Here is a 24,953-nt window from a genome sequence, read left to right on the forward strand (position 1 = left end):
CCCAGTCATATTCACTAACACGGTCCATGCAATGCCACCTGGGTCTTTAGGGCTCAGTACAGAGCCTGATTCTCAACTTGTTCACCAAATTAGCTCCTGTTTACCACAGTCAACACCAAAAAACCTACTCTAACCCTGAATGTGTAGATCCTGGCTTCCACCTAGCAGGATTAAGGTCGAGGGAGGTCTTAGTCTGGGCTATCTCTACTTGTGAGCATGACAGTCTGATAAAGACAAAGCAGGGGCAGCGATACTCCTAACTACACAATGCTGACAGGGTTTGCCTCTGAACTCACTGAAGCCTGACACATAACTAATACTGCATTGTCAGACAGAGTAAGTCACCAGGCCCAGCTCCAGACTCCCTTGAGTACAAGAACTGGAACCACTTACCAGCTGAGTAGGGGTCCGACTTGTGGTGTCGGGGGGAAGGGTGATGCTGGATGACTTGCTGGGGCTTGGCAGGCTGTGGTGGGGGTGGCTGCTGGCCTGGGGGTGGGTGAGTAGGCTGCTGGCCTGGAGGTGGAGGGGGCTGCTGAATATGAGCAGGAAAGGGCATGGATGGCAAGTGAACTGGCCGTGGTGGGGGCTGGTGTTGTTGTTGGGGTGGTGGTTGGGGCTGAGGAGGTGGGGGTGGTGGAGGTTGCTGCTGGAGCTGCTGCTGCTGAACAGAAGGGTGGGGTGGAGGTGGCAAAGGGGGTGGGGGTTGAGACTGCACCTTCACGGAAGGGAGTAGTGGTGTGGGGGGCTGCACCTTCTGCAGCTGCTGTAGGTATAACTGCATCTGCATGGAGGTGAGGGGTGGGGCAGGTGGCTCTTCATCCTCCAGCAGCACTTGTGGGGGCTGAGCCATGGGTGGTTGTGGGAGTAGCGGGGGCTGGGTCAGGGCAGGGGACACAGCTGGGGGTCGGGAAGGTTTTGGAGGCAGAGCAGCAGCACGGTTGCTAGGCCGAGATGGTTGCTGGGGCAGCGCATTGTGCAAAGCTGGAATGACAAAAATATGGAGGTGAGACCTTAGTTACCTACTAAGATTCTGTTTTCTCTGCTCTGTCCTGACCTTGTTTACTACACTGCAGTGATCTCTTTCTGCTCCTCCCGCACTCTCCATAAGCTCCCACGAGTAGCACAATAAAGACCGCATCCAGCAAAACCTACTGGAGTAAGTTCCTTATAGTCATCCTGCACTATAGTCTGTGTCCCTGACCCTTCCTCTCGTTTCCTACACAGACCTTCAGGCCTCACTGTAGGTCTTTGACAACTACTCACAGACTTACCAGCCTGCCGATTTGTTGAACAAATCTCTCCACCCTCATTTATGTTGTCCAAGTTCCATGGGATTAACTATGAATATGTCTCCTCCATACCCTAAACCAAGAGCTGCAGACAAGTCCAATCTTTCCTGATGACATAATGCCTGGCCCCCAAAGAGTTAAAACTACAATCTTCTGACATGCCAGTCACGTCCCAGACAAGTAACGAACTTAATTACTAAAGCTAATAAGGTGCCTAGAGTACCTGGTCATGATGTGGTAGACAGAACCAAGGTGGCCAAAGGGAGAGAGAGCCATGGCTCACCTGGAGGAGAAACCACAGCGTGCTGGTTGAGATGGGGTGGAGTGCTGTGCTCAGGCGGCTGGGGCAGATGAGGTGGCAGCTCCGGCTGCGGCAGGTGCAAGATGGGCTGGGTGAAGTGGCCAATAGGGTCAAATACACTGCCTGGTAGCTGTGGTTCCAGGACGGGTACCTGGGCAGTGATGAAGGGTGGGGGCGAGGACTTGATCGCTGGGGCAGTCTGCTGTGGCATGGAGGGCGGCGGTGGGGGGGGTGGGGGCGGCTGCTGCTGCTGCTGCTGCTGCTGTTGCTGCTGCTGCTGCTGCGGAGGCGGGGGTGGAGGAGGCTGCTGGGGAGGCGGGGGTGGCTGCTGGGGCACAGGAGCTGGGGCTGTCTGCATCTGTGGATGGTGATGGTGATGATGCTGCAGGCACACAGAAAGACACACAGGCTAAAGTCAGACCGGAGAAACCAGCCAGGGTCAGATCCACAGCATCCTCTCAGCTGAGGAGCCGGCTACCACCTAAGAAGGAGACAACCCTGAAGTACATACCTTTTTTTGGTCCCTCCCAGGGTGTCCCTTCTTTTTTGACTTGGGAGCCATCTCTGCAGAGAAAAGACAAGGTAGTGAGACTCTGAGGAAGTGATCATGGATTGGCCTTGAATGCAGAAGAGGACAAGAACAGGGTATTCAGGACAAGGGTTGAATTACACTGAAAAAGCAACTGAATTGGGCCATCAACAGGGAAGAAAAAGACGTGTGGAATGTCATCTATCCATCTGCCTGTAGCTGTCCCAAGGAACTGTGCCGGAAAAATGTCTCATTAAGTTTCAGACCACAGGCACCAGGAATAGTCAAGGCCCTGGCTATGTCAGAATCTGAGCTATGGAGACCTTACCTTATACTTCCCCATTTCATGAGTCACACCTTGGGCAACAGTGTCAGGCACACTCTGGATTATAACCTGCTATGTTCTGGGTAACTCAGGATGTTTGCAATGACCCCATGTATTGAACAGTTGAGAACACTCCAAAAACTGAGGACAACCATTCAAGGCCACACAGCTGAAACAATTTAGAGACTCTTGAAGAATGGTTTACTGAAGTCCCTGCCTTAGAGTAGGTCGGGTTGGGACTGAAAAAGATCAGTGACATTGGCACAGGGCATGACCTGACCAGAACCACAGGGTGCACAAGGAAAGTGCTGTACAATGAGAACCCAGAAAGGGTCACCTTTTTTTTGGGAATAAGGAAGCAGGATAGCCTCCCCAGAATGACCAAGAATAAACAGAATAGGTGCTCACTGCCAAAAAGATGGCTTTGACCTCCTTTCTCTTCCTTGGGTGAGACGAATATCAGTGATGTCTCTTCTCTGGAACAGTCAATGTGCTACATAATGAAAGCAGCATGTGCCTTGGCTCCTCAAGAAGCCGAAGCCTGGTACTCCAGGTGCACAGATGTGCCTGCCTGTCTCTGTGAGGCAGATTAAAAACCTAGGTGCAAACCTGTCTCCACCTTAGACTTTATAATAAGGAACTTTTACCAGATGAATACTCCAGGAGAGGGACAACGCCTTGGCCAGTGCTCCTGGGCTGACAAACAATACAATTGTCAATTACCAGGTTGGAGGCTGGGCCCATAGTACAGAGACTTTCAGAGTCCTGTCACTGAGAGTCATTTGTGTCTTTGCTATGGCTTCCCCCAAGCACCTTGTCAGAACACCAGTTCTTGGTGCTAGTGTCAAGGCCACCTCTCTCTCTGCTCATAGCTGTGGCAAGCTACTATGCACCGCACAGCCCCTGTGGTGCAGTGTGCTACCAGCAGGAGTAAGACGGGACCTTGTGCCCTGCAAGAGTTTGCCACTCCATGCAGGACTGACAAGACACAGACCCCAGCAGCCACAAACATGTCCTCACACAAATGGCAAATGGCAGCAAGTGAGGACACCTAATACATGGAGACCCAAGGCTGAGCCCCAAATTTGGATGCTAGGAAGCAGGGCTCCCACAACTCCTTGGGTCAGCAAAAGAAACTTGGTAAGAAACCCTTACAGAGAACACATTCAAAAGGGGGTTGCTGGGAAGATTTGTGGAATCAGGGCATTTGGCTGTTTTGCATGTAGAAGCAGAACCAGCTGGACACCTCACACCAGAAGGATTTGTATGGCAGGGGACACACAAGGGCTAGACAGCCAACAATTCAGTAGTGGGAGAGAGAGAGGCTGGGGCGGCCAGTGGACAGGCTCCTCTGTTAGCACTTCCAGGGTAAGAAGGTGGAGTGTGCAGGGGGAGGAGAGACAGGGACTTGAGGAAGGCTGCTCAAAACAAATACTGATTATACTCTTGAGGGGATTTCAGCATAAAGATGGGAGATAAAGCTGAACCATTGTGTCAAGTATGACCTGGGAAAGCCTTGGGGGCGCTACCCAGATGCAGAACTGAATGTGAGATGTCTAGGGAGGAGAGGGGATGCCTGTTGTCTAGTAACACTGAACAAAGCAGTGTTTTCCCACTTATATAAGGGACAATGGCTCCAACCCCTTTCCACCTGCCTCAAGTTATGAGTAGAGATCCACAAGACCAGGCTTAGGTTCTAGGAAGTATCTCAGCTGCACTGGAAAGGTCACAGGAGGGTTCTGGAGCTCATCTTCAGAGTGGAAGTGGAAGCACAAGGCAGCCCTGGGCCTAGGCGAGACTAGTGGAAATGACATGTGTTGTGAGGCAGCCCTGTGCAGGTCCTGTGGCCCAAGCCTCGTGTTGGGTTACCAGTAAGAAGACAAGACGGTAAATGCACAGCTTAATGACACACCAGCCCCAGACACCCCACACAAAACTCTCTAGAAAGGGTTACATGGAGATGGCCTCAAATACTGTGTGATCTTTATTCCATAACAATCTTAAACTCCAACACAAATTTCATCTTTACACAGGATGGTATAGTACAAAGTAAAATGTTTTTGTAAAGTCTGATTAAAACACTGATTTCTTCCATCCCAGCCCAGCCCCACGTGAATAAAGGAGACAGAGGTTTAAGGGCAGGGCAGGGCAAGTTCACTGTCCTGGATGGCTCCCCAACAGGACCCCACAGCCAGCTGGTATGCTAAGGCCCTCCAATGGCACCTCCCACTGCCCAGGAATAATAGAGAACTACCAAAAAGGAAGAATAGATGAGACACTGTCCTTTCTGGCTGTGTTCTCAGGGCACCAAGTACAATTGATAGTTTAAGTCTAAAGATCTTTCAAGTTCAACAGAGTTTCTGACACACAGAAGGCCCACACAGCCAGGGATTCTGGACAGTAAAGTACTCTATAGGACAAGCTGCCCTGTGTGTATGCACATATGTAGAGAGGGTGTGGGGAGGGGCAGGGGCAACACATAGCCAAGATATTGTGGGAATGTAGGCCGCCATTTGGTCCAAGACAGCAAAATCTTCCCAGAAAGATAATGCCAACAGCTTCCCAACTGTCCTGTGGGAATCTCTGGGCAAGAAGCCTCCCCTCCCCCCATCCCAGCCAAGCCAAGTTCATTGGGAACACGTCAGGCACGGGCCAAAGGGCAGCTCAAAATAGTCTGTTTGGCAAAAGGAGCTAACTTGAAGCTGGACACAGAGGACTTGAAATGGCCTAGGAACTCAGCAGCATCACTGAGGGGCCATTGGATGTTCTAGGATGTTCTGAGGCCCAGAGGCCATTATCAGGTAGGGCAGCAAGCAACCCAAGGATTCTGGAATCTGGGAAGGGGCACAGCACCACCTCAGCCTGCTTTAAGCTCTAGAAGAAGGCAGGCTCCAATGTTGTCAGGAGACAGGCAGTCCTCTCAGAAGTCATAAAAGCACATTTTAAAAGACAAAAGGACAGAAAGAGCCTACTAAAATGCAAATGCAATTCCTTTGGGGTCTTTTAATGTTAGGCAGTTTTCTGGTGAGGTGCCAGATTTATGAGCAAAAAAAATGGTCAGGGCCAACACTTGTTTTTAGGGAGAAAACAAAACAAATAAACAAACCCAAAACCAGCCTCCTTTGGTTTGTCTCTGGAAAGGTTTGCATGGTGTGGCCCACTCTTGCCTGCTCTAACCCCAATAATGTCATTATAGGAAGCTGAAGCTGAAGATGGTCATGATGGCAATGGAACTTGGAGAGGCACTGTAGGCAGCTCACAAGTAGCCATATCCTTCTTGCCCACTTCCCAGATCCTGACTGGGCTTGGGAGTGGGGCCTGATGGGTCTTGCATGCCCTTACCAGCAGCCTTAAGGTGTTTTTCTTAGGTGACTTGGGGAGAAAAGACCAAAGACACCAGACCACTTGAACTTTTAGTACTCTATGGGAACAATGGAAAATTCAGGAGGCAATGGGTAAGCTAAAGCTGATCAGTCTCCACTTGATCAAGCCAACCAGGGTGGCCCTATATAGCCTTTGGGAGACCAGGTCAAACTATTACATCCTCAGGGTGAATTAGATCTTTCCTGGGCTAAATAAAGTTACTGCTAGGTCTGGAGTCTCAGAAAAGAGGGAGGGACGAAGAGAGGAAACACACTGTGACCAGGCTTCGCACATAGAGCAGCACCACATGTATGCATAGAAGGGGATCATTATCATCCTCAAGGAGATGCCACCCACCCAGAGGACCCCAGATGACCAGGGAGGCTGGGCAGAACAGCCAGGCAGTCTTTGTACAGAGAGGCCCAGGCAGCAGGCCAGGTAGGCAGCCTTCCTGAAGGTGAGACTAGGTGTGTGCTGCTGAACATGACTAATCCACCCCGGGGGCGGGTGGGACAGGCCCAGGGCTCTGAGCAATTCCATAACTTGATGGAGTCCTGTCCCTTTCACAGAAGAAAATGGACTTAAGCTATAGCTTGCTGGGAAGGAATCTGGAACTGAAGACCGTTTTATTAAGAGTCCGTGTCCAATGATTAGGCAGGACCTACGTAGAGGGAGAAAGAAACCAGTGTGAGAGAATGGTGTGGAATGTACCGTTCAAGTTACAGAAGAATTGCAGACTGAGCCAGCTTCTGTGCCCTAGTGACTGAAAGGGCACAAGAGAACCTTGTTGGAAACCAAGAGCCCCATCCCTGCGTGGCCTGCTTCAGCAGGGATGGATAAATCTACACACAGAAAGGCCACAGTATGTGTAGAAGTCTCTAAAATTGCCCAAAGCCTGTCTGTACTTCTAAACAGAACAACTGTTTCTGTTAATGAGTTCCATATGTGCCCGGCCTGAGTATACTGGTATTTTCTTTACTCGAAAGTCCCATAAGAATGTGAGAGGTGCCCCTGAATTGTCTCTCACCAGTCAGGTGTTTCAAAGTCACCAGGCATCAGCTAACCAAGCCTTCCTCACAGTGTGCTCCTCAGGGAAGAAAAGGTCCCAAGAGAGGAGGCAGTACTGCATTATAACAGTTCCACTGAGGAAGGCAAAGAGCGGAGTCATCCCTGTTACCCCCACATTCCCCAAACAAAAGCAGAAACTAGAACAAGAGGAACTGGTGACATAACAACTGTTGAGCGCAGGCAGAGGCCAAAGAGGAAAGGCTTTGTCCTTTCCGTCCTTTTCCAGGACATCCAATATGGCTTCTGGTCCAGAGAGGGGCCTGGACTGGTTCCCACATGCAGCAGAGTGGCGCCTCTGCTGGAATTATGGATCTAACAATCCCCAGTCCCAGAACATGCCTGGGAAAAACCCGCCCACTCAGCCTCTTACTGTAGGCCACATTCCACAAGGCTGGCCCTCACCCCCAGGGAAGCCCCAACCCCTCCAACTATAACTCCTGGGCTTCTGAATGTGCCACCTGGCTTTGCACATTTCCCGCTCTGGAGGGGCCTTACCCCTTTCTGAAGCAAACATTCTGGCAGCAGGACCACCATATATCCCTGAGACAGGAATGGAAGGAGTCCCTCAAAGATCTTGGGGCCAGAGAGCTGAGGCTGGCTTCCTGATCAGAGCCTCAAGGGTGTCTCATGGCCTCTGTCTGCACTTCCCAGCTCCAGCCTTTCCAAAACACCATGCATTCCTCTTTACCCTGGAGCTATTAAGGAACACCCACATGTTTCAATCCTGGGAAAAGGAAATAAGACTAAAATAGCTGGACTGTGCTCTTCCATGAACAGGCCAGAGTCTCAGCCTTTTCACTGTACCTATCCAAACCCATTCCAGTCCAGGCAACTAAGATGCATGCTAGGGATGGCTCCAGAGAGGGTATATGTAAGGTATATAGCCAGCCACCCATGCCCACAAAGACCTATGGAGGATATGTGAGAAAAACCAGATATTAGCATATGATGAGAGAACGGAAAGAGTCTTAGGACATCCCTTACCCCATATGAAGCTGATCTGATCCTATGCTGGTGACCTCATGGCCACAGCTGGGAGAGTAATGGGAAAGGGAGTGCCACAGTGTCTTGTTCCGGCTTGCCCAGCCCAGGTCTGATGACTTCCTAGAAGTTGGAGGGAGGTAGTATCTGGACCTTATTCTGCTTGTTCTAACACTGAACCCCTGAGCAGTTCCAGACTCAAGCTAGAATCAAAGCTCAATGAGAAAAAAAACAAAAAACAAAACAACAAAAAAAACAACCCTACAACAAATAGCTGGGTTCAAGGAAGTGTCAAGATGGCCACTGGTGATGCTGCAGAAAATAAGGGCATACATAGTGAATGGAATCCATCTAGCAAAGCATCCCACCCACTCATCTGCAGTGTGGTCTAACCCTGTGCACCCTTCCAGCCCCTACTGAATGCTTCTCTTCAGTTTCTTTAGGTGATTCATATCGCTGGGCCATGCCAGTAAAACTGACCCTTAGTGTTAAGTGACAAAACAGGTCCTTTGAGAAATTGTAGCTTCATTTCAAATAGAAACATAAGAATCAAGGAAGACATAAACTAGGCCCAAAAGACCAAAGGAAAACACCTTCAGTGTCTACCCCACCTCTGCCCCACTCTCCTGCCAAGGTAGAAAGAATTACCAGTAACCTGTTATAGAGGTTGGGGCTGCTGCGCTTCCTGGACTCATGAGATCAACTGCTCAACCGCACACTCCACATCCCACAAAGTGCAGTGTCTGTGTGGCATGAGGAGACAAAAGCTTTATTGGTGCGACATTTACTGGTGTATACACGTGTTCATTCATGTCTAGTGTGTCCTTCTGTGTGTTTTGTGTCCTATTTAGGGATCTATCTGCAAGAAAAACTCAGCAGAATCTTCCTAAGCAGTGGCATCAATAACCTCACAACATAGCACTCTGTAAACAGCAGGAAATAAAAACCTACTGCTCCACTGGCAATGAAGACAAAAGGGAGCCAGCAAAACAAAAATGGGAAGGGCATCATCTGGAAAGAGGGAGAGGCTTAGCCCAGGCAGCTAAGCAAACGGTCAGGGCTAGAGAGCCAAGGTCTAGAAGTCTGCTGATTAGCAGTTTCACATTAAATCTCACCCTTCTCGCTGTCCAGGACAGCTGTTCCCAGGACTCTCAGATTACTTGTTGCACAAGCTTTTTACTTGAGAGAGGAGGGAGGTTAGAAAAAAATTTCTTCGCTCTGTAACAGTAGCAGAAAGCTCCTGGAAATGTCATCATGGCAGTCATCAAAGACGGGAGCACAGCACACTCAGGTGGGAGCACAGAAGAACTACTGCCTGAAGAACAAGAGGGCTATGGAGGCAGTGGCTCAAAGTGTGTGTGTGTGTGTGTGTGTGTGTGTGTGTGTGTGTGTGTGTGTGTGTGTGTGTGAGAGAGAGAGAGAGAGAGAGAGAGAGAGAGAGAGAGAGAGGGAGGGAGGGAGGAGGGAGGGAGGGAGGGAGGGAGGGGGAGAGAGAGGAAGAGAGAGAGAGAAGAGTTCCCTCAGATCCCAAAGGTAAGCCAAGTTGTTTAGCATCATGTCAGGGTCAGTCTCTGGCATTGTCTTTTGATCACTTTGATTCTTAGGGAAAAAAAAGGTAGCAAAATCTTAGGAGGAATGATCTAGAAAACACAGGAGGCACAAAAAACCCAAAGGAAAGGCAAATCTGAAGCTTGGCTGGCAATGAAAGTGAAAAGTCAGTGGCCACCAAGAATGCTAATGGAGCCCCAAGAATCCATCCATTCACCCCATTCACCCTGCTGAAGGTGGTGGCCCAGTTCAAAGGGAAGTGGCTCACAGCCAGCCCTTTCCAGGAGGCTAGGATGCAGCTCCCCCTGCTGGTTCACGGGAAAGCAAGACAAATGTTTAGGTTAGAATGCAAGGGGAAAGAATAGATGATAGGAGAGGCTAAGGTCAGCCACTTTGCACATGGCAACTTCTGCAGTCTGTATGGAACAAATGCAGAACACAAAATTTAATGGATTATATTTCCTTTGTAATTACACTGCTCATAAAAAAAAAAAAAAAAAAAAAAAAAAAAAAAAAAAACAAGGTAGTACAGAGAACTGTCCTGGAAAGGCGCCAGTCTAGTCCATGGCCCACAAAAAAAAATGCCTCTTCCTCATAACTCCCTGCTGTGGGATGGTCTGTATGTCAAATTGCTCTGATTGGTCAATAAATAAAACACTGATTGGCCAGTGGCCAGGCAGGAAGTATAGGGGGGACTAACAGGAGAATTGAGAGAATTCTGGGAAGTGGAAGGCTGAGGAGGAGACACTGCCAGCCGTTGCCATGACAAGCAGCATGTGAAGATGCCGGTGAGCCACATGGCAAGGTATAGATTTATAGAAATGGATTAATTTAAGATGTAAGAACTAGATAGCAAGAAGCCTGAGCCATTAGGCCAAACAGTTTAAATTTTAAATAATATAAGCATGTGTTTATTTTATAAGTGGGCTGTCGGAAAAAATTCTCCAGCTACACTCCCAGTTTCTTTGCGCAGAGGTAGACCTGTGTATACAACTTGAAGCAACAAAGTTCATCCTAGCTGCTGTAAGGGAGCCTTGACCTTCCTTGACACAATCAGGTTATTATTCCACAAGTGAGAGATCTATAGACTACTAACAGGAGCCTTTTTGTCCACAGACCCATTTCCCACTATAGACCTCATATATCCCAGCCCATTTAGAAGAGCATACTTAAGACCCTAGGGCTGGCTCCAAGATGGACTGTAACTTATCTGCTCAGCTGATTGTGCCCGACCTGCCTAGTAGTAACCCCACTCACATGAGCCATGTTTCAGGCAACCCAGGTACACCATGCCTTCCTTCTCTATTTTTCCCTTGAGGCCTATGTAAGCATCTGCTCCTCTGGGAACAATGAAGAAAGTGCACCTCTGGGGAAACAACTGTTTCCCATCATTACCACCTGCTCTCACTTCCAGCTCTGCAGCTGCTGCTGAGTAAGAACACAGGAACTGAACACTATTATATAGGCCCACAGAGCACAAGAAGGGAGCAGGAGAAGAGCAGGATATACCTGTTCTAGGATGCACATAGAGCAGAGCTGGGAACAGCCAACACAAAACAGCAGTGAGCACACTGTGTAGAAGAAAATGGCAATTCCCAGAGTTTAGCCCAGGGCTCAAAGTTGACTGATCACGCAGGCTGCCAGATGCAGGTGGCTTGGCTCTATTCTGCTATAATGTGGCCAAAATTGCTTCAATGCCAACTGTGATGCCAGAATATTGGAAGGGGAGGGGCAACATTCCACATCAAGGTTGAATGGGACCCCAACACCTACAGTCCTCAAGGTCTGCCCTCTACCCTCATGGAAAGAATAGAGTGCTGCTACACAAGGTGTCTTGCTACCCTGCAGGGAGAAAGTTAACATGGTGAATGGGTAGAAAGTAGGGCCCAGGCAGTTCTCAGTGACCACCAATTCTGGGTTCTTGAATAGCCTGGACAAAGGACTGAGCTACTACCAGGGATGAGTAGGGTAGTTTGACAAGATGCTTAAATACGAGTCAACTAACCTGTTTCGGAGTCTTCACTGTCAGAGGAGCTGGATTCGCTGGTGCTCTCTGACTCAGAGGATGAAAAGCCCTTCATCTTGGAAGAACCAGCAATCACATCAACTTTTTCAGCTGTAACCCAAATAACAGACCTGTATCAGAAAGGTCACCAACCAACCTAGGCAGCTGCTGCTAGCCACAGTATACTCCCAAAAGCCCAGAGGAAGGACCAGTGGGAAGCATGTACCCATAGGCTTACAGACTGCTCCTGTCAGCTACTATCAATCCAGACCCTGAGTAGTCACACTGTTCTCACTGGTAGCCTACTACACACTAGCTGAAACTTGTCATGTGCTGCAAATTCAATGCCTCATCAATCTCTTATAATAACCTCTGAATGGTTTCTCATGGATTCAGGAGACCAGCAGAGCAGTAATTTCTTCATATGATATACTGGCTAGCCTTGGGTAAAGAGGTATTCTTTCTTCGTACAGGGCATTATGTCTAGAGCACAGCAAAACATGCGAAGAGCTCAAGGGTTCTGCCAACCTTCCTATTTAGATTTAATAGTGAAACCCAAATAACATCACTGAACAGCAGACCCAGAGCAAAGTTCTAAGGACTGAGAACTTAGTATGGCTAAGAAAGCAGTGTATAAAAATACTTTTGACATATATCCTAAGCTAAAACCCTCTTGTACTAAAGGGGAAAGCTGCAAGCCAATGTGAAGCATATATAAAATGGAAGAGATGTCTGGAAGGCTGGTGGCAGGGATGGGGTGAGTATCACCCCCATTAGCAAAAGTGGGGCTCAGTACTGAACTACTATCAGTACACATATCCCTGGGACATCCAGGCAAACCTTTCCTCCTGGCCTCACTGCGAGAGGTGGGAGATCACCGTTGGGAAAGATTGTATGGCTAGCAACCAGAGATGAAAACAGCTGCTGTTTAGAGTAAGGCTCAAAAGACGGGTTCAGGAAGGCTTCAGCAAACCACCAAAGACATCCAGAAAAGAACTGACAACCCAGAGTCCAGTGCAGTGTCATACTTGGGATGTCTATAGCAAAAGTATGGAATTCATTACTGTGGGGGTGGGTGAGTGGGGTTTCAAGTGTGGAGTGCTAAGTTCCACAGGAAGGACCTCCAAAAGAGTTCTTAAGTATACCTTGAGGTTTCCTTTTCTTCCGCAAACAAGAGGTAACATAGCGTTCCAACTCTCGAAGTGTAGATGGTTTCAGAGTCTCAAAGTCAATCTCAATCTCATCAGGGTTGGAGTTCTTGAGTGATGGCTCCCTCGACTGGATAATGTGTACTACACGGCCCAGCTTCTCACCAGGAAGTTTGTTGATGTCTAGACTTAGCTGCCTCTTCTCCTCATAGGACATGGGCTTACACTTGTCTTCTTCCTCTGATTCATATGTAGGAGGCGGCTTGTTCTTCATGGGTGCTGGTTCCTTCTTGCTATGAAGGGATGACGCAGACAGTTAAGAATAGGTCTCCTGAGGAAGCTGTGCACACATCCCTCTGAATGTATGTGGTTGAAGTGTGCATGTGTGTGTGTGTGTGTGTGTGTGCGTGCGCACGCGCGCGCGCGCATGCGTGTGAGGGGGGGGGGAGAGGGAGGGAATGGGTGGTGGCTGCCTGCCCACACCTAACTGGAATAGGATTTAAAGCTACTAGCAATCAGAAAGACCAGCAGCTGAAACTCTGATGTGGCTGCGGGATGGCCACCTGCACCCTCTCTCCTCAAGCACAGTGAGCTACCAAAGCTCATTCAGGGAGAAGAGCAGAGGGAGAAGGAACAGGCTAAGTGCTTATGACAGGACACCAACCCAGACTGGAGGCTGCAGCAACAGAATGGTCTTCCCCCTACCATGGGTTTCTCGAATCACCACTACCAAAGATGGAAAAACTGGGAAGCACAGACCTCACATTGCTGTTGCTACTGTTATTTTTCTTTGTCTTTTTCGGAGGAAGTTCCTTGGCTTTGCTTTTCTTATTTTCCTCTACTTCCTCTTTCTTTTTGTGCTTTTCCTTTTTCTTTTCCTTCTTGTCCTTCTCCTTTTTCTTTGGTTTGTTCTGCTGAGGCTGTGAGAGGGCTGCAAGCTGCTCATGTACTGCTTTGAGCTATGGAACAAACAGGCAAAACAAAACCACAATCAGGCCAAGTCTAAAACTCCCTTCCCACATTTGGGAGGCAGAGACAGACAGAACTCTGTGAGTTCCATCCAGGCCAGCCAGAGCTGCATAGTGGGAACCTGTCACAAAAGCAAACTAACCACCCACAACTGGGATTAAGAAGTTCTTCTAACCACCTCACCCCTGGAGGACAGCTCTGTGTCACATGAACAGTTAATACTGGAGTATCAGGCTGTGATAGGTATGGGAGAAGCAGAGAATGGGCTGGCTTCCAGCCATGGACCTGCCAAATTAATGAGATCTCTAAAGTGCCCACCTACTACTGGGTCTCCAAGGATTGCTATAATCTCCACAACAGGAGCTGTACATGCTGACAGATACTAAATCACCTGGCTACCTTAGTCCCAGAGAAGGTTTCTAAAGGGCTTGATGACCAACTAAAATGTTAACACTGCTGTAGGATCCTGAAGCCTATGTACCCAGAAAATGTCCATGCCTCACTCCTACTCAAAACACACAGCATATACTTCTACAGGATTAACATTCCATTAATTAAGTAAAGAGGAAATGCCACAAGGAGATCTTTGGAGAGGTAGAATCAAGAACATTTCTTGGAAACCTCTGAGGGATTATCCTGGCCTTTGGGCACAGAACCACAGGTTCCCTCACCTGCTCCTGGAGCTCAGCCAGCCGCTGGGCTCGCTCTTCCTCGGAGTCGTCAGTGGAACTGTCACTGTCAGAGGAACTATCGCTGCTGCTGTCACTAGATGAGGGTGGGGCCACCACCTTTGTAGGGGGTGGCACTGCAGGGGAGGACACCATAACTACTGGTTCTTCAGGCTCGTCAGGCATCTTGGCAAAGCGCATTTCAAACACATCCTGGGGAGGAAAAGCCATGCCTATGAGAATGCTTAGTTTTTGGAGCTTCTTAAACCAATTCAACAGGAAGTAAAAGATCTATAAGATAGCCCCATCCATGTGAGTGCTTGCGTGCGTACCCATACACATGATACTACACAACCAAGTCCTGATCTGGCCAGGTATTTAGCTGGAGGACACAGTGACCCAGGTGGAAGACTAGTTTTCTGAGAAAATCAGTTTGAGGGTGCTCAGAAAGCAGCAGGCCACAACCAAGACCACCCAGAAAACATGCCTGTAAGTCTCCTACCAGGTCTGTAGCTCTCTGACAGGAGGGGTTTGCTGGCTTTCCAAAGAGAGAAAACAGTACTGGCAAAGGCTCTGAGTTGAGCATTTGTGGCAGAAACCCATGTGTCTGCCTCCCTACAACTCAGGGTGCTCTATCAACACTTAGCAGATGAAAGCCCTTAGTTCAGATATCTCTAGCAATGTTGTGTAGTGGTAGGGGATATGTTTATGACAGGTGTAGGGAAGGAGTATCTTGGGAGGTCTAATCAAGCAGAAAAGAAGCCAGAGATTCTGGGCACAGCAACCACTTCAAGAGACCCTTGAGACCAACTGACAGTCACATGGAGTAACAGAACTCATGGAACAGTAGCCCCTGCCTGTGCTCCTAGGATCAAGTCACATGCAGCAAACCAACTAGCAGACACCCCCCTGATGGTGGGGACTCAACAGTCAATCCAATGATTATTTGCAAAACATGTAAGAATAAGGCTGGCTTTCCAGAAAGATTTTTTTTTTATGCCTGCTTTAAGAATGGAATAAGCAAGTCGCCGGGCGGTGGTGGCGCACACCTTTAATCCCAGCACTCAGGAGGCAGAGCCAGGTGGATCTCTGTGAGTTCGAGGCCAGCCTGGTCTACAAAGTGAGTTCCAGGAAAGGCGCAAAGCTACACAGAGAAACCCTGTCTCAAAAAACCAAAAATGAATGAATGAATGAATGAATAAATGCAAAACTTGTCCTGCTGGGCGGTGGTGGCGCACGCCTTTAATCCCAGCACTCGGGAGGCAGAGGCAGGCGGATCCCTGTGAGTTCGAGGCCAGCCTGGGCTACCAAGTGAGTTCCAGGGAAGGCGCAAAGCTACACAGAGAAAAACCCTGTCTCAAAAAACCAAAAAAAAAAAAAAAAAAAAAATGGAATAAAATGAAGGGTAGATTTAGGAGAAATTAAGGGGAGGAGAAGGACACATATATGATCAAAATACATTGTATGAAAATTTCAAGGATTTAATAAAAGAATAAAATAAAATGATCAGTGTAGTAATTCATACACTGAAGAAAGGGACATTTCTTTTTGTGTGTCCGTGCTTCCAAGAGATGTGTATGTAGTTGGAGTTTTCCTGTCTTGCAGCTGCTCTCAAATAACCAGAGGCTTGTGTTAGTTACAAATGTCCGGCCAATAGCTCAGACTTGTTACTAACTAGCTCTTACAACTTAGCGCTGCCCAAGGCTCTATCCCATTTTGTGTGTCCGATTCATTCTCTATTTGGTTGGCAATTCCTCTGACTCTGCCCTTCCTCACCCCATCATTCTCAGTTTGGCTTTCCTGCTTAACTTTATCCTCTTCAGCTATTGGCCAGACGGCAGTGACATATATTCACGCAGTGTACAGAAAGATTATTCCATAGCATATGTGTACGTGCACATCTGTGTATTTGCTGCTGAGGGATGTGGTGGCTAAGTACTAAAGCTGCTGTTTTAACTTAGGACACACTGGACTTTCCTCCGGAAGCCTGGCCTGAAGGCTCCATGAACAGGCATCTAGGAGAAGATGCCCTGTATAGCAGGTATCCATGTAACTATGGAACTGTTTCCCACATTTGCAATACCATTCTGCAAAGCTTAGCTTCCTTCTCACAGGGTAAGGTATTGCCTGACATTCTGTTCTGTGTAAGTCTAGCTGATCAAGTACTAGACAGGCACTAATTTCTTAATTTATGTAAAAATCAATCAGAGCAGAGCCCTGGACAAATATACACAACAGAAGGTGACTAGCACTTGATTAGAGAGAAGACCAGGAAATAAAGTGGCTTCACACCAAAGTGGAGGTCCCTACTGAATGAAACAACTAAGACTCCCCTATCAACTAAGGTGGATAGGCTACAGCCCCTCAAGAGCAGCCAGAGAGTTAGGCAGCAGTAGTAGCACACGCCTTTTAATCCTAGCACTTGGGAGGCAGAGGCAGGCAGATCTCTGAATTTGAGGCCAGTTGGTCTACAGAGTGAGTTCTAAAACAGCCAGGGGTACACAAAAACTTTGTCTTGAAAAGCCAACCCCCCTTTCCCCCAACAAAAGGCAGCCAGAGCCATGGCTGTCTGTTAAAACCAGGCCTAGGGCCAAGCAGAACAGAGCAATATAATGAGAAGCGCTAGGACTTTGTAAGGGAAATGACCAATTCTCTTTCCCAGAACACAAGGAAGGCACAAGAGGAAGCTGTTTCAGGCCCTATATCCATGTCCACCTTTCCTGGCTAGTTTTTAATACTTTTTACCAGAAATTTTCATTCTTTTCAAAACTAGCTGTTATGGACATGAGTGGAATGGACAGCACTCTAAGGCTCCTTCCATTCTCTAAGTGCTCTGCCTTGGGCAAGTAATACAAGACAGGAAGTTGGTCAAGGTGAGAAAGTATCATCAAGCAAAGATAGAGCTACTGGCTTCCAAAATGTGTTCAGCTATATGACCCATCCTTTTCTTTTTGTGGGAACCAGGAATCCTACTCTACCAAAGGCAGAGGCATCAGGAAAACCCAGGGCTGTGGGAAGACAAACTTGCTGAGGGCTTCCTACCTTAAAGGAACCAAGAGACCAGTTGGAAGCAGGACCATCAGTGAACACAAAGCTGTACTAAGGGGAAATAGCAAGGGAGCAGAAAGAACTAGGAGAGACTGGAAAAGGTGTGTAGAACCTCAGGAGAACACCTGGGTCAAGGAGAGGAGAACACAGATGGCTGTTATGGAACGGTGACAGGAAGAGAGTAGATATCAGGAACAGCAACAGTAGCACTCAGGGAAATGTAACAATCAGATCTCTTATTGGGGTGACAGCATCTCAAGGTATGTTCAGCTACAACCTGCTCTAAAACTCTATGGCTAGCTAGGGTGGAGGATATGACTGACATTCTCCTCTGATCATCACAGCCCAATGGTTGTAGAGCAAGTATTTTTATGTGTCAGAGTATTAAGCAGCCTCACCTAGCCCAGGCTGTACATGATACATAAAGAAAACAGGCAGGTGGATCTCTGAGTTCGTGGTCAGTCTGGTCTATAGAGCAAGTTCTGGGACAGCCAGGGCTACAAAGAAAAACCATCTCAAACAAACAAAAAGAAAGCATAAAAGTCCTTCCAGTACAAATTCAGATGCTAGGTTGTCTGTCCAAACTATCTCAGATGAACCAGTCCAGAAGCCAAAGTGGTAGCTAGAAACCCACGGAAGATGCAAGGTACAGAAACTGAAAGCTTGGGATAAAGCTTGAACATTCATGAATAACAAAACTGCCAGTCTATGGGACCTAATGTACTCACCAGTTTCATTCTCCCTATGTAAACAATTATACACCACTCCATATTTGTGACTATCTTGAAAGATTAAAGCCCAGTAGACACACAAGCTACAGTTACTACACATTTTCTCAATGACTTTGAACGGAGCAGGGAATAAAACGAAGGATACCCAGCAGCCCTGGAACCACTCCAAGACTAGAGTAGCTTGGTATTACTAAGACCATGCTTGCCAGGCTATGGGACACAAGTTTTCTAAACACCCAAAATTTTGTACAGTAGAAGGGGAAAATGAAGTGGCTCCTATATAACTTTTCCAAGTAAATTCCACTCCTGCAGCACAGCCTAATTAAGAAATCTAAGTTGGTCTCAATATAACTTATTAAAAATTGTTTTTGTGTTTATGTGCCTGTGTGAGTATATGCCTATGGGGAGGGAGTGGGTGTGCACACCTGTATGCACACTTGGATACCAGAAGAGGACATCAGACATCAGCAGTCTTCCTTTATCATTCACCTATTTCCTTGAGAAGGAGTCTCTCTCAGAACCTGGGGCTCATGTTTTCTTAGTTAGGCAAGAAGCTAGCAAGGACTAGTTATCTTGGTGTCTTTATTCCCCTCAGAATTGGGGTTCTAAGCATGTGCAGGACGCCTCGTTTCTTATATGGATTCTGAGATCCAATTCTAGTCCTTCCTCATGAGGCACAGAAAGCACTTAGTCACTTCTCCAGTCCCTCAGTATCTCTTAAAAGAAGTGAGCAGGGGAAAACCTTGTGTCCCCTTTCTAACTACTTATAGCCTTCTGATATGGGAACACTGAGAGAAAAAGAATACAAAGCATGCCGGGCGGTGGTGAGTTCAAGGCCAGCCTGGTCTACAAAGCAAGATCCAGGACAGGCACCAAAACACCACAGAGAAACCTTGTCTTGAAAAACAAAACAAAACAAAACAAAAAGAACACAAAGCACAAAGATTCTACAAACACAACTTCCTTCCAGACAGGAAATTTCTGAATGCTACTTTCAGAAACACTGGCACAGAACCTCCCACACTGCCTCAAGTAGACCCTCTTTGAGAGTAGGCATCTCATTTAAGTTGAGCTTGTTATCAAGTCAATGCCTAGAAAGAACTCATCTCTAGAGGGGCATGTGGCAGATAGCTTGATGGTCATACCATGAGTGAAAATGGCATGCTTGGACAGCTTCACCCACTAAGAGGAGAATGGCAGGTGCTACACACACACACACACACACACACACACACACACACACACACACACACACCCTTAAACAAGACACCAAAATGTAAAATAAAACAAACAAAAAACCCTCTTCAGAAAAGTAGAGATTATAAAGAGTTATTAGCAGCAAGGTATCACGAGGATAGAAAAAAATCCAATGGGGTGGAATTGGGGGGGGGGTTTTTTAAAAAAAAAGGAAAGTTGGACAATATAGTGGTTTCTTTTTCTTCCCTCTTTAATAAAGAAAGTAGTTCAAGATAGCATTTTTCAGGTAACTGATTTGATTTTTGCAATTTCAAATGGCAAGGATATCAAATGTGGATCCTGTGGGCAAATACTACCCAGGCTTCTCAAGAAACTGTGGGGGAGAGAAGGAAGGGACTAAAGGTCCAAGTCTGAAAGCATGCTGCCACTTGGTGGACCTATGAAAGAACTACAGCAACAGAGTGGTTGCTGGGAATTGAACTTAGGACCTACTTGGGTCTGAGTGGCTGCAGATCAGGCGGGACACAAAACAACTTCAGCTACAAAATGCTATGGAATAATGCTTTTGTACACTGGTTTAATAAAATGCTGATTGGCTAGTAGTTAGGCAGGAAGTATAGGTGGTATAAGCAGGTAAGGAGAATTCTGGGAGTAGGAAGGATGAGTCAGGAGATGCCAGCCTGCTGTCCAAGGAGCAGCATGTAATGGCACACAGGTAAAAAGCCACAGAACACGTGGCAACATTAACAAAAAATGGGCTGAGTTTTAAGTGTAAGAGCTAGTCAGTGGTAGCCTGAGCTAATGGTCCAACAGTTTTAATTAATATAAGCCTGTGTGTGTTTACTTGGGTCTGAGAGGCTGCAGATCAGGCGGGACACAAAAAAACTTCAGCTACACTGCAGTCATCTGGATAGGGTGGCACATATCTTTAATCCCAGCACTCAAGAAGGACAAGGTAGGGCTACCCAGAGATACACAGTAAGATTATCTCTAATAAATAAAGCATTTTTAAAAGAATTGTAGTACAACTAAAAAAGCCTGAATTCCATAAGGGATTAATACTAAACTGGAGAGGGAACACTAGACCCCAGTGCAAGTCAGAAGACAAAAACTTCCTAGGCGCTGGCAAGATGGCTCAATAGTTATGAGCACTGGATGTTCTTGCAGAGGATTTCATTTGGTCCCCAGGACCCACAAGGTGATTGACAGCTCACAACTCCATTCTAGTGGTTCTGCTAACCTTTTCTGACCTGCACAGGGACCAGGCAGAGACATAAAGTCAAAACACCCATACTCATAAATGTAAAACAAGTCAAACCAAAACAAAAAAAAAATCCTTCTAGCCTGAGCATGCATTTGAATCTGAGAGCCAGGTCAACCCTAAATAATCCTATCAAGCTACTCTTGAATCTGACAAGTTCTCTGAACCAAAGGCAACCCATCATCAGAGGCCAAATGACAGAAGTGTCTTAACTCTGATGAAAGGAAAACATGCTATCACATGGCAACCAAAGTAGGGAAGCAGGGAATCACTGGGGATTGAGTGGCCTCTGTGTGACCAAGACCAATGGATCACCAAGAGTTTTGCAAATCCTCATCTCTGTCCTTAAGTACCTAGAGACTACTATGTAAGGAAGCCTTGGAATCCACAACCAACGTATTTGGGCCTCTTAACAGCAGGTTGCTCAGCCTATAGACTACCAAACTGAGAGCAATAGCAACCCATGCACAAAGGAAGAAATGGCTGGGAATTATAATCTTATGTTTCCTTAAAGGCAGGTCTGGGGCTGGAGAGATGACTAGGTGGTTAGAGCACTTGCACCTTACAGTTCTCAAGTTCAGTTCCCAGCACCCACATCAGGCTGTTCACAACTCCCTTTAACTCCAAATCCAAGGCATCTGGTGTCCTCTTCTGGCCTCTGTGGGTATCCATAAACATACCATACACAGACACATAAATAAAAATAAAATTAAAAAAAAGATAAAAGGCAGATCAGATCATAAGGTATTAAATATTACCTTTATTCTCCAATTTTAACCACCACTAACCCACTTAAAGCCTTCTCCAGGTTGCTGAGGAAAGAGAGAGAGAGAGAAGAAGGAAAAGCCAGCTGTGGTAGTCCCAGCACAGGAGAGGCTGATACAAGAGGATTATTACTGAAAAGTGGAGAAACAGTTCACACTCATGCTGTTCCACTCGTGTACTCTGCAGGATTCTCAAGGACAGAGCCTGGGAACTACATCCACTAGGATCCAACACATCAACAGCCACTTCCCAACTCAAAGGCAAATAAATGAAGGCTTCCAAAGCTGGTGAGAAAACATACCACTACTCTGGCTCACATATGAATACAACCGTGGCATGCTGTCTACAGCTGGTGGAGTGTTCCTGCCTCCTTAAGACAGGTAAACCTCTTCTATTTTGAAGAGACTGGACTGGGGCCAGGTACAACACACGGGCTTTTTTCAACAAGAGCAACAGAATATAGGTGAAGGAGAAGGGAGAAAAGACTCAGTGGAACACAAAACCAGATACCCTATTTTAGTTTTAACAACTCTGACTTTAAATGTGTGTATGCATTACTTAAAATGTTACATATGCTGTTCGGAGGAGTCTAGTCTATATTGAGTTCTAGGACAGCCAGGCCTACATAAGAGAGACCCTGTCTCCAAAAAACAACAACAAAAAGAAAAACAACAAACAAAAATCAACAAAGGAAACAACAACAAAGAAACCTCTTCCCAGGTCCCACAGCATTATTATGAGTGAAATAACAGAATTATAACTTCCTAGGCCCATATAAGGTATGGCCTACCCTTCTTGGAGGCTCACCTGGAGTTTTCGAGCCATGGCTACCACTTCATGGTCAGGGGGGTTGTACTTGTAGCAGTTGGAGAACATCAATCGGACATCAGAACCAAAATCCTGGGCATCTCTGTATTCACGGGACTCTAGTTTAGACTAGAAATACAAGACAGGTCCTAGTTAGTCAGGGTGTGTGTGTGTGTGTGTGTGTGTGTGTGTGTGTGAGAGAGAGAGAGAGAGAGAGAGAGAGAGAGAGAGAGAGAGAGAGAGAGAGAGAGAGAGAGAAAGAGAGAGAGAAATGATGTTTGTGAAACAAGATGGTCTCTTAGTGGCTCTCAGTTTGATCCAGGCTAGGGTATGGGGTAGGGGACACAGAAAACAATAAATAGGTCATCAATCCAGTTCTCAGCACGAGACAAGGAGACTGCCAAGCCTTGGGGCTGGGAAATGACCTGTTAGCACCAAGCTTACCTACTAAGGTCACTAAGGTCTAAAGGGAAACTGAAAACACAGAACCCCAGAAGAGATTGTGCCAGAGCTAATGAGAAGATTAAAAAAAAGAAGCAGCAGCAGCCTGGATCGAGTTCTGATTTTGCATGTACTTGTATTAAGGGTACATAGAAGTTGGTTCATTGTCTCCTGCTTGAGCAATGTTATTCTACTTCCAGGAGAAAAATCACAACTGTTAAAAAAGAAAAGAAAAAGTAGACAAGTGCTGTGTCTCCTATAGAAGACAGTAAAGCCTTCCCCATCCCACTGCACCCAGAGCACCCAAAGTCTCCTCAGTCTATGTGCCAGGTGCAAGGTGCAAAAGGGCACTGAGAGTCTCAGAGTCTCATCTTACATCTCCTTACACGAAGAATAGAGGCAGAACCAATACCTAAATCAAACAGCCAAGTAACCAAGGTTAGTGTATGTTTCAACAATGCCCTGCAGTTTGGCACCCAGAGTTAATGGGTTGGTCTAGGAGAAATCTTGTCTCTGCCCACAATCCCAGGGCCTGTGGCTAACCTTGATTGTGCTCATGTCCATAGGATGTTTAATGATGTCACAGTAGTCGTGCAGACCCAGTGCTTCCACATCCACAGGCTTGTAGAAGGGCCAGGCATAGGCAGCGTGTTTCTTGGCGAACATCTCCTTGAGGATGCCACTGCAGCACTTTAGCTGCTCAGAGATCTTGCTGCTCTTCTCTGGTGCTGGGTGCTGCTGTGAGTCCGGCACATCCTTCTTTGGGGGCTTCACAGGTCTGCTGCTCTCCCGTCGAGGACCCAGCTTGGCGGTCTTAGGCTCTGGGGCCAGTGAGGGCGGCTCATGAATGGGGTCGATGGTGGTGGGGGTGGTGGTATCTGCTTTCCTCTTCACCCCTTTCTTTGTCTGCCATGAGCACAGGCACAAAAGGCTCAGTCAGAGGCTCAGGCTGGTAACAGCTGCTCTTTAGGAGCATCTCAGAAACCCAGCCCTGACTAGGATCTCAAAACAGGCCCAAAACAGAGACCCTGTCATACCACCGTTTACCACAGCTGGGATAGAACCAGCCAGCAACAGAAAAGCACAAAACTGAATATTTGCTCCCTTAGAGGCCAGAGAAGCTACTGAAGAGGTTTCCTGTTTAATACCAGGGCCTTGACCACAGAAGATACCCCTCTCCTCCAAGCCCGTCCCTGGTGGCAGCAGTCCACCAATACCCAGGATGCTTACCTTCACAGGCTGTGGGGTGGCTGCAATGATGGAAGGGTGACTCTGAACAGGCTGTGGAGCTGGAACAGGTGGGGGGGGTGGCTGGGGGGGTACTGGTTGAGGCGTCTGAAGTGGCTGGGGAGGCACCACTGTCACGATAGGAGGCTGGACAATGAGGTCTGGGGTGACAGCAGGAAAGGGGTGAGTTGTGGCCTGCACAGATGGAGGAGGGTTCGGCTGAGGTGTCTGGGTCTGCGGAGGAGTTGATGCTTGAGTTGTGTTTGGTACCGTGGATACACCAGGTTTTGCTGTCCCTACCAATCATGAAAAGGATAGGTTAAAATGGTATGCTGGCATACATTGGCTGACCCTTACAAAACACCCATACAGATTTGTGTGGTACATCTGCTTTAGTGAGAAGACCATCCTGAACATTTCCAGACACCACTGTATGCCAAACATATCCTTGTGTCCCCAGGGTTGGGAAGGCAGCAGCACATCAGAAACCTCATTTCCTGAGGTGTCCTGGAGGCAACTCCTCACTCAGACACAGACTTTCATAAGAAGGGAAACCCAGGCTGAAAAAGTAGAAAACTTATATGCTGTGTGTTAGCACCAGGGCTGCACATGGAAATCAGAAAAATGTTCCTTGAGAATCCAGAGCTTTCTTCATTCCCAGAAGTGTTCCCTTCAGAGTGCTTTTGGCAGAATCCAGCAGCAGCCATCCTTGCAAGGCTTCTGAAAACTAGCATGAGCTCAACTCTCAGAGCCACTGGGGACTAGTACACAGTTGCTGCCTCTTGTGACTACCCAGGTTGTTTCCCTGCAGTTGTACCACACATAAGTCCCAACACAAAATACACAGGGCACACCAAATCAGTATTACAAAGGTTGACAACCTCAGCTCAAATATGAGCTGACAGGACCAGGAACCATACTGCCATATCCTTTGCACATACACTGGATGCCATGCAAAGAGAACAGACTCAACACCCTATAAAAGCAAGTCTTCAAAGCCTGTAATCACAGCAGTGAGGAGGGCAAGGTACAAGGATTGAGGGTTTGGGGCAGCTGGGGATATATAAATACAGACCCTGTCTTAGAAGAAAGGGAAGAAATGGAGAAAGGGACAGGAAAGAAAAAAAAGTACTCTGCAGCCATAGGCTGTCTTAGAGCAGTGTCCAGTACCACATGAAGAGCAATGGAGAAGTTATATTGAGTTTTCCAATTTTCTTTATCTAGTCACCAAGCCTGGACATCATCCAGGACTTGTAGAGAAGACATTTCCATGCTTGCC

General features: G+C 47.3%; 1 protein-coding gene across 7 annotated transcripts in view; it reads right to left on the reverse strand.

Moving 5' to 3' along the window:
* Brd4 (bromodomain containing 4) overlaps window positions 1-24,953 on the reverse strand; it is an 85,370-nt gene that overhangs the window by 4,006 nt on the left and 56,411 nt on the right. For 6 of the 7 annotated variants that reach the window (XM_037197894.1, XM_028860785.2, XM_028860787.2 and 3 more), the window contains 10 exons: window positions 23,678-23,970; window positions 22,991-23,353; window positions 22,007-22,135; window positions 14,201-14,410; window positions 13,320-13,519; window positions 12,558-12,853; window positions 11,413-11,523; window positions 2,105-2,157; window positions 1,576-1,975; window positions 394-984 (listed from right to left, as the gene is read on the reverse strand). In XM_037197894.1, the coding sequence (XP_037053789.1) occupies window positions 394-984; window positions 1,576-1,975; window positions 2,105-2,157; window positions 11,413-11,523; window positions 12,558-12,853; window positions 13,320-13,519; window positions 14,201-14,410; window positions 22,007-22,135; window positions 22,991-23,353; window positions 23,678-23,970 (2,646 nt within the window). Of the gene's footprint in view, window positions 1-393; window positions 985-1,575; window positions 1,976-2,104; window positions 2,158-4,397; window positions 6,472-11,412; window positions 11,524-12,557; window positions 12,854-13,319; window positions 13,520-14,200; window positions 14,411-22,006; window positions 22,136-22,990; window positions 23,354-23,677; window positions 23,971-24,953 lie in introns of those variants that run through there. The other variant, XM_028860792.2, reaches the window with a different exon arrangement.

This window comes from Peromyscus leucopus, chromosome 22 (genome assembly GCF_004664715.2).
Source record: "Peromyscus leucopus breed LL Stock chromosome 22, UCI_PerLeu_2.1, whole genome shotgun sequence".
Lineage (NCBI taxonomy): Eukaryota > Metazoa > Chordata > Mammalia > Rodentia > Cricetidae > Peromyscus > Peromyscus leucopus.